At 40.4% G+C, this 12,339-nt stretch overlaps 1 protein-coding gene across 1 annotated transcript; it reads left to right on the forward strand.

Moving 5' to 3' along the window:
• Positions 1–5,256: 5,256 nt before the first annotated feature.
• On the forward strand, positions 5,257–5,487 carry LOC124514473 (small nuclear ribonucleoprotein G-like). The gene has a single exon (XM_047082480.1). The coding sequence runs from the start codon at positions 5,257–5,259 to the stop codon at positions 5,485–5,487; it is 231 nt and encodes a 76-aa protein (XP_046938436.1).
• Positions 5,488–12,339: the final 6,852 nt, after the last annotated feature.

Genomic DNA, 12,339 nt, shown 5'->3' on the forward strand with positions numbered 1-12,339 from the left:
AAAGAGATATAAATCTGAGTGACAAAAAGGTCCTTTTGCAGGCCAATTCACTCCTGAGGCTCAAAGAACACATATGTCAGGGTGCGGCCATGCTAACTTGGGGTATCCAGTGCCCCCCAAGGACAGGCATCCTCAGTAAGCCTGGGGATGTCCTTGGCAAGTGTTGCTTTGAGATTCAACTTGTAGACAAGTCAGTTACAGAGATATAGAGGCTTAAAAAATACAGTGCAGGTAAACATCCTTAGAAGGCTGGTTATCCCAGAAGCTGTGGCTCTCTGTAAATACTCTCTCCTTATTCTCCTCTCAGGGCACACCAATTGTCCTTGGCCTTACAGGACATAAATTGATCCAAATGTGAGCCCCTCATTTTTGTATACCTGTTCAGCAGGGAAAGTAAGGGAAGCTAAAAGGAAAAGGTCTAGTTAAAAAAAAAAAAAAGGTCTAGCGTGTGTGTGAGTGTGTATGTGTGTATGAGTATATGTACATAGCAGCAAAACTCTTTATTCAAATGAAGCTTAAAATGGAACAGCGATAACTAAGAGAGATAAAAGCAGAACTGCTCAGAGAACACAGAGGTTGGGCTCCTCCTCTCCGGCCTTTGGTGGCTTCTTAGGCTTCTCTGCCCAACCCCAAGGAGAGAAAACCACTGGCTCCTGGTTGCCTTGCCAGTGGTGGGGTTTCTGTTCAGTTGTGGGACCAGGGGCTGTGGCTCCTCCCGTCCTTCAGCCCTCACTCGCTTGGAGAAAGACTCCCCAGGCTCCGAGTTTCATTGCCGTGGCTCAGTGGAAATAGGAAGCCAGTCCTACACCCCACAGCTCCTCTTCCCCATTTGGGAGGCTGAGAGTTGTGGCTTCCTGCAGAAAGAATAATGGGGAAATGCTTTTCTCAGCTGACAGCCACAAAACACCCGGAGGCTTCATTACCTCATTTGAGGCTGTGAACTCGTAGGAGGCACAATGTGGGGCTTGGGCTGTCAACAGGCCTGTGAACTGTGACACACTACGCTCTCTCCTAGCCAAGTATAACAAAATGGTAATCCTACCGGCAGTTCTGGCGTACCCAGGGGGAGCTCCTTCTGGTCCCTGGGCAAGGAGAAAAGCCACTGGGTTTTGGTAAGTGGTGTGGTGTGGGGGAAAAAGGCCTGGACTCAGAAACAAAAGTTCTGGATTCTTGTCATTCTATAATTACCCAGGGAAAGTCCACCCAACCCCCTAAGGGATCACTTCTCTGTGAAAGAAAATAAACTAGGTAATCCGCACATTCTCTCCGGACCTTAAAAATTCAGAACATCTATGACCTTATAATATCGAAAATGAATTCCTAAAAAATAGTAGTTTGGCTAGGATGTGGTGTAGAAGGTGGAGCCTAGAAGCAGAGTTACAACAGCTACCATTTACTGAGCTCTTCCTGTGGTCCAGACAGCACACTCCACATGTTCTTACCTAGTGGCAGTGTGGAATAGGCACGGCATCTCCTCCTTTGCTAGAGAAAGGCTAAGACTAGCCTGTTCAGGTAACTTGCCCAAAGCACACTGCTAGAAAGCAGCAGAGCCCAAATGAAAAACTTGCCCGTGACCAAAAGACCGCTCACCTTTCCAGCTATCCAGCTTCCTTGGGAGCTAACCTGACAGTCTAATACTTGCTGAACCTGTGGATAATTGAAAGCTGACCATGTCTACTTTTCCCAGGAGTACCCTAAGGTGATCTCACAATACTTTCCGGGTTTACAGGATGAACAAGAAGAGTGCAATTCTCTCTTCAAAAAGCAAAGCCCAGAGCGCTGGGTGGCTCAGTTAGTTAAGTGGTTAAGCACTGAACTTTGGCTCAGGTCATGATATCACGGTTCACGAGTTCAAACCCAGCATCACTCTCTTTCTCTCTCTCTCTCAAAAATAAACAAACATTAAAAAACGGGGTGGGGGGAGACACCTGGGTGGCTCAGTCGGTTAGGAGTCCAGCTTCAGTTCAGGTCATGATGGGTTTGAGCCCCCCATTGGGCTCTGTGATGAACACTTGCTCAGAGCCTGGAGCCTGCATCAGATTCTCTGTCTCCTTCTCTCTCTGCCCCTCCTCCTCTCGTGTTCTGTCTCACTCTGTCTCTCAAAAATAAATAAATGTTAAAAAATAAATAAAAAATAAAATAAAAAGCAAAGACTGAGAATGCTTTCAGACACCCAGCACAGACTCACATGTACTGTTTCCAGCCAGGGCTTTGAGTAACCTCCATGAATGAGGAACATAATCTCTTTGCTTAACTTGGAAAAAAAAAAAAAGCAAGAAAAGTTTGGGCAAGACATATTTGTATCCCGGGCACTGGGGGAGCATAATCTGAGAAGCCAAAGAGGCAAGGAGCGTCTGAGTGTGTGTTGCTGAGCTCAGCTTTTCTACTCTGAAGTCAACTCAGCTCTTTAGAGTTGCATAGAACAGGGGCGCCTGGGTGGCGCAGTCGGTTGGGCGTCCGACTTCAGCCAGGTCACGATCTCGCGGTCCGGGAGTTCGAGCCCCGCGTCGGGCTCTGGGCTGATGGCTCAGAGCCTGGAGCCTGTTTCCGATTCTGTGTCTCCCTCTCTCTCTGACCCTCCCCCGTTCATGCTCTGTCTCTCTCTGTCCCAAAAATAAATAAACGTTGAAAAAAAAAAAAAAATTTAGAGTTGCATAGAACAAAGAACAAACGCGTGCCCACCACACCCTGTGTTCCAAGTACAGAGAGCACGTGACGTCAGAAAGGGAGTGACTAGGGGCAAGAGCCTGGCAGAGCGCCTGGCGGGAGGAGGTGACACTCAACTACAAAGCCCCAGCTTCTAACTGAGCCTGCCCCTACAGCAGGAGGGGAGAAGGAGCCCTGTGGATATTGTCGTGGGTCCTCTGCCTAGCCTCGCCTCCCCAAACCTTCACTTCCCACTGTGAAGTTCTCTAATGCAAGGGATTAGAATATGCTCCGCCTAGACCAAATCTACTCCAGAGGAAGAAACCGGAAGCTCCAAATTCTTCATGGATAATCGATGTCTCATCATTATTACTATTGTTATTTTAAAATAAGTTTATTTTTGGAGAAAAAAATGAGCGGAAGGTTCAGAGAACACATATCTATCTCCTGGCCGCTGTGAAAGTTAGTAAAAGGAAACCTTGTTTAGCGTGGAGTCAGGAGGCCAGCACGGGGAGCTCTCACACCTTACCGCGCTGTCAACTGCCTCCCCAAGAGGAAGAAATGGACCTGGAGCTTGGATACTATTTCACTATCCCAGCGGAAAGGATACAGTCTCTCCCTTTTGCCTGGCAACAGCCCACCCAATGAGAGACTATCACAACTCAGCCAATGAAAAGTCACTATACTTCTAACTCCCAGTTTACCCCAATGAATTTTTTGTTTAGAACGTCCTCCCCACGTCCCACTTTTCCTCTATAAAAGAGCCCTCCTCTCCTTTGTTCGCTGGGCTTGCCTGTGGTTTTGCCGTAACCTGCTAGTTGGGAATTGCAATTCTGTGCTACTCTCAAACCCGTTTCTGTTAGCAAGACAGCTGGCGGTTTTATTTTTAAGGTTAACATAACTTGGCCGTCTGAAGCAGGAAGAAGACCCCCCAACTCTGAGGCTGGTGAGCAAACAGGTGCCTGTAGCCACGGAGCCAGCTGAGCTCCCTGCTTTCTCGCCCCCCCCATGGGTTTGAGGGTAAGTTTTCTCCTCGATTGCAAGCTTCATTCTCTTTTGTGTTCAAGCTCTCCAGGCCTGTGGCGAGCACGCTACGAAGGCACACACATGAGTTGTGTCTTTTTGACAGGGTCCGCTTTATTCAATCATAGAGCAAGGTTAGTATAACTGAAAGCAGGTGCAGGGTTCCAGACTCCATGAGATTACACTCTGCATGTAACGTGGCTTCATACATGCCACACAAAGCAAAGCATAATACAAAGGCACACAACAAACGAGATACAATAAGGGGTAAGAGTTAACAAATCAAGTGTGAAGTCCGTCTGTGAGCTCGCAGTTGAGATGAGGCCAAGGTAGGGTCCGGGTCAGTTCTCGGTACTTACGGCTTATTATTTTCAGGCTGTTGGAGGATCTGTGTTATGTTCAGAGATCAATAGGGCAGGGCCTTTGGCGGCACTTGTCTTTCTGATGCAGCCAGACATGGAAGAGTCAGCGTCAGAGTCTGACAGTTTGCTGCAGAAGGTCCTTCCTTTTTAAAAGGGGTTTAATCAGTCTTGGGACTTTGCAGGTCTCTTCTGATTCTAGTGATGATCAGCTCTGAGTTCTTCCAGGCTCTCTTGGCTTTGCTGGTTATCGGTTCTGGATGCCATCAGCCTGTGCTGGTTTTAGTGATATCTGGTCTTAGCTGCAATACCTTGGCTGCTTATGTCACTGCTTGACACGAGTCATTGCTTGACAGGAGTGACTCCATCTTGTTCTCTACATCGCACCCAGAGATTCCTCATGACTAATCTTAAGGATCATTCAGGAATCAACTACGTCTTTAACCAGATCAGCACTGTGCTTTTATTCTGCTAACTTGGATGAAGGCAAATCTAAGTCATCCAACCATGGTTCCAATGAAAATCAAACAAAATCAAATCAATCTCAGATACTATGAAATGTCAACTGACATCATAAAATGAACATCACACTAAATAAAACAAGTTCGATTGTTTACAGTAAAGCAAAATTAAGGATTAAATCAGATATCAGTCAAATCAGGTTATAAAGTCAAATCGCAATCAAAACTAAAACCCAAAGTCACATTTAATAAGAATTAAGTCAAGTAAGAAAAGCGAAACTAAATCTGAATTTAGTATTAAGGTAAGTGAAATTATCTTAGTAACTAAGTCCATTAAGGTAAGCTAAGAAATCAACAAAACAACCAAATGAAAATCATATTGTCAAGTACAGGTAGGTAGAAGTCCACAAATACATATGAGATCTTCATTATAGGCTCACAGAAAAGAATGGCAAAGGTGTGGTTAATCAGTCTTTTTGTAATTTTCCCTTCTTAAGCCTCAGGGTGCATAACATTATAATAGCATGTTCAATAAGATATGGAGCAAAGATAATAGCTAAAAGCAAAGAGAAAGATTTCCTTAATGGATTTCCAAATATGGGTAGAGAAATAATTCCTGCCCACCTGTAAGTATTTTTAAGGGTTATACCCAGACCAGAACAAATATAGCCAGAACAAATCACATGTTGAAAAGGTTTTGTTAGCAATTCCAGGAAGGAATATTTAATATGTAAATTTTGGATCTTTGAGCTTGCCGAGTAGACACCATGAGCAAAGCTCACCCTCCTGAGTCGAAAAAATTTACGGACAAGAAATTACCATTGAAATTAAATGGTGGCAGATGTGGCCAAGGAATATTGCGGGGCTTCGATCCCTTTATGAATCTTGTGATGGATGAATGTGTGGAGATGGCAACTAGTGGGCAAGAGAACAATATTGGAATGGTGGTAATGCCAGGAAATCGTATCATCCTGTTAGAAGCCTTGGAAGGAGTATAAACAATGGGTGTGTTCACCGGCAGAAACCAACCGCTTTCACATGTCCCCTCCATAGCATCTGTTTTACTACAATATAAAAATCAGGTCGTGCATTTTCATATTGAACTTTTATGCTAAATAAACTTTCTTAATAGTCCAAAAATGCTTTCTCAGGCATTCTGAACATGAAAAATTGAATGGTAGCTCTTATTCTAGTTTTTTCTAACACGAGCCGTTCCTGGTTGAGACTGATTTGTTCCAAAGCTTTAACGCATTAATACGGAAGAATCTGATTAAATGTGAGGCGTGACTAGGATGGCTTTTTTTCATCTTTTAATGGAAAGATAAAGAACCTGCAAACCTGAGCAGATTTCTTCTGAAACATTAACTGTAATTTTCAAAACTCTTGTAATAGTTTTGATGTACTCTGACTTTTCCAAATACATCTACATTCCAAGTATAGTGCAATTGAAATAAAACACAGGAAGTAACGATACAGTTGTTTATTTTGAACATAAACGGGGAAAATTTTTTTGAAGACAAGAACAGAAATAGAACTCTAGAGAAAACCAAAACAAAACAAATAATATGTAAATTTTGTGTATCTCTGTTTAATGCAGCTATGTTGGTGTTGATGAGTTTTGAGGGCACATGAATGGCCTGTGCAGGGTGTTCAGAGTGGGTTAGCTTGTTTTATGGGCTGCTAGGTTTTATGGGATCTTCTAAGCTTCCATCTAAAAGCTGGTTTATATACACAATGGAATACTACGTGGCAATGAGAAAAAATGAAATATGGCCTTTTGTAGCAACGTGGATGGAACTGGAGAGTGTGATGCTAAGTGAAATAAGCCATACAGAGAAAGACAGATACCATATGGTTTCACTCTTATGTGGATCCTGAGAAACTTAACAGGAACCCATGGGGGAGGGGGAGGAAAAAAGAAAAAAAAAAAAAAGAGGTTAGAGTGGGAGAAAGCCAAAGCATAAGAGACTGTTAAAAACTGAGAACAAACTGAGGGTTGATGGGGGGTGGGAGGGAGGAGAGGGTGGGTGATGGGTATTGAGGAGGGCACATTTTGGGATGAGCACTGGGTGTTGTATGGAAACCAATTTGACAATAAATTTCATATATTAAAATAAAATAAAATAAAATAAAATAAAATAAAATAAAATAAAATAAAAGCTGGTCAATTTTGTCAGTTTCACCCAAGGTATTTCTGTTACTTTAGTACGCTAGGATGTTGGGAAATCTTTATATGAATATTCTGAGATAAAAATATCCATCATTGTAACATTATTCAATGTCACATTAATAGCATACAGTATTTTAATGTACTCATTGTCCACGGTGATGACAGTATCATTCATCATAGAGTGATTACAGAATATGACCTCTGAGTTCTTAACACCAGGTGTCCAGTTAAAATGTCCCATGTCTAGGAATACATTTTCCTTGGATGTTCTTGGAAAAGGATACAGATTAGCACTGATTTCTTTTTTTAAAAATTTTTTAAAATGTTCTATTTATTTTTGAGAGAGAGACAGAGTGCGAATGGGGGGAGGCAGAGAGAGAGAGATACACAGAATCTGAAGCAGGCTCCAGGCTCTAAGCTGTCAGCACAGAGCCTGACTAGGGGCTCAAACCCACGAACTGTGAGATCATGACCCTAGCTGAAGTAGGACACTTAACTGACTGAGCCACCCAGGTGCCCCAGATTAGCATTGATTTCTAATTCACACTAGGTATAATACATGCCATTAGACCATTGAAATATCATCTCTTTGGGTAGTAAATAGCCATCAATCCAGAAGGGTACATGGGTTGCCAAAAGAGCTGTGTTACCATGTACTTTCATATGTGTATGTGTCAAATGCTAATAAACTTCAACCCTCTAATAGTCTCAACAATGAAAGTTTACATTGTCTTGTATTGTCACAACCCGATGGTCTGGAGGTGTCTAACTGTAAGAGAGACCCCATCCAGCCCAAAGAACACATTTTACCTGTTATAATAATGTTTCTGATATTATTCCATACTCTCTCCAGTAGGTTACTGATTCTATAGTAATTTTTTAATTGTTCTCTTAGGTAGAAATTTCTAAGATTGAGTAAATTCTGTTGGAAGGTTTGGAGCTTATGGCCAATGTTATAGTTAAGCTCCAGGTGCTAGGCATGGTAATCATGCATAGGCAAAATACTAGAATGTAGGTCTCTGAACACTGAGGAGATTTTGGAACCTAAATTTCCTACTGCAGTAAGTAGGGGGTTCATGTGTTTTTTAAACACAAAATAGTTCCTGCTCAATAGTCTGGATTTCTCCTTCTTGAATTCCAGAGATAATTAAGTTAAAGATGATGTCTAGTCCTACCTGCATTGTTAGAGGTATTCTAATCTAATTCTCTTGATGGGTGGCAAGTCGGGCAGTTCGTGGTGGCTCTTCCCAGCTCTGTTGCATAAATTTCATATGCAGGTTGTATATAGAACAGTTTGAATTGTTTCTTTTGGAAGGTTACTTCAACTCTATGCCACGTAATTTGTATGCAATTCAAACAGGGTTAAGTAATATAGGTTCAAACATAGTTGGTCTGAGAATTTTTGGTGTTGGGTCAGTAATGCCATGTGTCCATTATGGCTCCCAATGGAAAGTTCTCATACAATGTGTAGTATTCCAATATCCCCTCTCAATAATACATTGCACTATTGTGTGATACATCACATTTGCCAAAGGTAACTTCTTTAGCTATATAAATTGGTATTGATCAATCAGTTCTGGTTATATTCTCAGAGATGGGGTGCTGTGCTGACCATGTGTGTTCTACCCCATTGTGCCTCTGATGGTTGGATCAATGAAGAGAAATATTGCTGCATACCTGGATCGATCTGTGTCTCTAGATCTGCATTAAAATCAATTCCTAATGTTTCCAATCATGCTTGTGATCTTCCTTGTATAATTGAAGCTTTATTAACCAAGGAATAGTAAAAATATATTGCATCTAATTGTTCTAATGGACATGGAGGTATGATTACTTCCTTTGTTATATAGGTTGACTTTAGATTTTGATATTAAGATAGCATTATAGTATTGGCAACTGAGTTGTGTCTTATTCTATGTAGGTGTGAAAGGACCTAAGGTGACCGGACCTCAGAGGTGCAAGGCTATTAAAATTATCTAGAGTATGATCACACGTAAATACTGTATTACCCCATTTACCTCTCATGTGCCAAAACTCATTTAGGTTTGATTGTAAAGGTGTCATAGACTGTTCTGAGAACCATTTTGCCTTAACTACAGAGTGACCAAATTTCCAAGAGTTAGTGATATTTACTGGTAGTTTGTTAGGTTGTGATGTTAGCTTGTAGTAGGAAACTCCATAACAGGTAATCCCTAAAGCCATAAATGTTATCTCTCAAAATATTCCACTATTTAATATTGCATTCAATTTTTGATAAGCTTGGATCATATCCAAAAGTGTTATCACTGGAAGATGTGTCAACTCCATGAGGGTGTGGCACGATAATGATATATTCCATGGGGATGTCTTCAGTGATTGAGGTGTTGTGTGGCATCCATAGATACAACCTTTTGTGTCTTCATTCCATTATATACTATATCCTGTGTTATTGAGGTATAACTTAAATGCAGCTATCCCATTAGGTGGGAGTTGTCCATTCATGGTATTATTCAAGAGTTTTGATTCCATTCCATTATGACGTGGTATGCAGAAAATTTCAAAGACTGACTTTGAGGTTATCTTTCCTGCACTAGGGAAATTTACTAGCCCTTCAGGGTGATGTGCATGCCCTCTAAACCAAAGTGTGAATTGGTCCAAATGGATACTTTAGGTGCTGGTTTTCTGAATATTCTGCATGAAAGTGCCTCATAGGGTGTGATGCTATAAGGTTCAGTTGAAATCATAGAAGAATTGGTTTTAAAAGCATTGGTCTGGGGCGCCTGGGTGACTCAGTTGGCTGAGCGTCCGACTTCAGCTCAGGTCATGATCTCACAGTCTGTGAGTTCGAGGCCCGCGTCGGGCTCTGTGCTGACAGCTCAGAGCCTGGAGCCTGCTTCGGATTCCGTGTTTCCCTCTCTCTCTGCCCCTCCCCTGCTCATGCTCTGTCACTCTCTCTGTCAAAAATAAATAAACATTAAAAATAAATAAAATAAATAAATAAATGAAAGCATTGGTCTCGTAACATCGTCCCTGTGTAAGTATGCGGTAAAATTACCTTTAAAGTCCCTGAGGCATGCCAATGTCCAATTATGGCATAATGGTTTTATCTAGTAATGTGTGTTTTTTGGTACATGTAAATAAGGTCTAGTTGATGTGTGAAGTGATGGTCTAGGTGCGTAAGCAATGTTGGTCCTATTTTTAACTTCCAGGCTAATCCTGTGGGTGCAAATGTTCCATTTTCTCTTTTCTAAATGTTGAGTAGGTTGATGAAACCTTGGGGTACCAAGTGTCATGTGTGTTGTCACATTGTATATCTTTATGTCTCACACAAAAATTGCCAAAAAATGGAAAGTTTGGAAAATCTGTTAAATAATAGTTACAGTATGTATTGTTTTCATCTGTGGATATGATGTTGTATTCCTTTGGGTATCACATTGACATTGGAAGCTTATCTAGGGGTGGGTTAAAGTATGGAAAGTGATAATCATGAGGGTTGAGTAGTAACAGTACTTTCAGGCTATTCATATTTGTCACATTCTATTTTCATGATATTTATATTCATCCTACATTTTATCTATCTATCTATCTATCTATCATATATATCCTTTTGTTCCATACCCACTTGGTACCAAAATTCATACCATGTGTCGATGGAGGATTTGTACAAGTGTATTATAAGGTTTATGCATGTGATTGATATGTGGACATACTGAAGTGTGTATTGCTCTATGTTGGGTATATATGCTTGTGTGCTGAGATTATGTAGGACGGTAGTAATGTTTTTATTTTTAATTTTTTTTCTGATTTCTGAAAATGTTATTTTCTTTCAAAGATACGTTATATATTATCAAAATTACTGTTTTTTAAACAGGGTATGTCCATCCCTTTTTGTTTCCAGTAAGAATTTTCTTTCTTTAAAAGTTTTTATTTAAAGTTTTTTTTTAATGTTTATTTATTTTTGAGAGAGAGAGAGAGAGAGAGAGCGGGGGAGGGTCAGGGAGAGAGGGAGACACAGCATCCGAAACAGCTTCAGGCTCTGAGCTGTCAGCACAGAGCCCAATGTGGGGCTTGATCCCACGAACTGTGAGATCATGACCAGAGCCGAAGTCCGGCTTTCAACTGACTGAGCCATCCAGGCGCCCTGAAAAGTTTTTATTTAAATTCCAGTGGATTAACATACAACGTAATATTAGTTTCAGGTATACAGTTTAGTGATTCAACACTTAAATACAACACCCAGTGCTCATGCAAGTACACTCCTTAATCCTCATCAGGTATTTAACCCACCTTACTTCTGGTAACCATTAGTATGTTTTCTAAAGTTTTCTAAAGTTAGAAGTCTGTTTCTTGGTTTGCCTCTCTCTTTTATTCCCTTTGCTTGTTTTTTTGTTTGTTTGTTTCTTAAATTTCCCATATGAGTGAAGTCATATGATATTTGTCTTTCTCTGATTTATTTTGCTTAGCATAATACTCTAGCTTCATCCACATCATTGCAGATGTCAAGATTTCATTCTTTTTTATGACTTAGTAATATTTCACTATGTATATCATATCTTTTTTTTGTACTTAAGTCAAAACAGTTTGGAACTCTATTCAATATATTATATTTATGGAGTCTCAAATTCTTCCATAGAAGCCAACAAAAATAAATGAAATTTATCACACAAAATCAAGAATCTAAATTTGTTAAATATTAAGCTTGAAGACAGTGTCCAAAATTTAGTTTTTATGTTATATAATTGCATTTTGTATTATCTCAACTTTGGGTAATGCTTTTTTGTTGGAACTTCTATTTGTAATTGGATACATTTTTCTTTTTTTTTTCTTTTTTTAATTTGTTGTTGGGGTGCCTGGGTGGCTCAGTCGGTTAAGTGACCGACTTTGGCTCAGGTCATGATCTCACAGTTCATGAGTTCCAGCCCTGCATCGGGCTGTGTGCTGACAGCTCGGAGCCTGGAGCCTGCTTCAGATTCTGTGTCTCTCTCTGCCCCTCCCCTGCTCACACTCTGTTTCTCAAAAATAAATAAATGTTAAAAAAATAAAATTTATTGTCATGTTAGCTAATATACAGTGTAGTCTTGGCTTCAGGAGTAGATTCCTGTGATTTATCACTTAACAAGTGCCCTCTTCAATGCCCATCACCCATTTTCACAACCCCCCCCAAGCCCTCACCCCCATCAACCCCTCAGTTTGTTCTCTGTGTTTAAGAGTCCCTTATAGTTTGCCTCCTTCTCTGTTTGTATCTTATTTTTCCTTTCCTTCCCCTATGGTCATCTGTTAAGTTTCTCAAATTCCACATATGAGTGAAATCATATGGTATCTGTCTTTCTCTGACTGACTTATTGCACATAGCATAATACCCTTCAGTTCCATCCACATTGTTGCAAATGGCAAGATTTCGTTCTTTTTCATCACGAAGTAGTATTCCATGTTATATATAAACCACATCTTCTTTATCCATTCATCAGTCAATGAACATTTGGGCTCTTTCCATACTTCGGCTATCGTTGATAGTGTTGCTATAAACATTGGAGTGCGTGTGTCCCTTCGAATCAGCACTCCTGTCTCCTTCGGATAAATTCCTAGTAGTGCTATTGCTGGATTGTAGGGTAATTCTATTTTTAACTTTTTTTATTTTTTTTTTTTTTATTTTTTTTTTTTTAAAATTTTTTTTTTTTTCAACGTTTATTTATTTTTGGGA

Source organism: Lynx rufus, unplaced genomic scaffold (assembly GCF_022079265.1).
Source record: "Lynx rufus isolate CCGP_SWC_20201006 ecotype Redwood Valley unplaced genomic scaffold, mLynRuf1.p SCAF_2, whole genome shotgun sequence".
Lineage (NCBI taxonomy): Eukaryota > Metazoa > Chordata > Mammalia > Carnivora > Felidae > Lynx > Lynx rufus.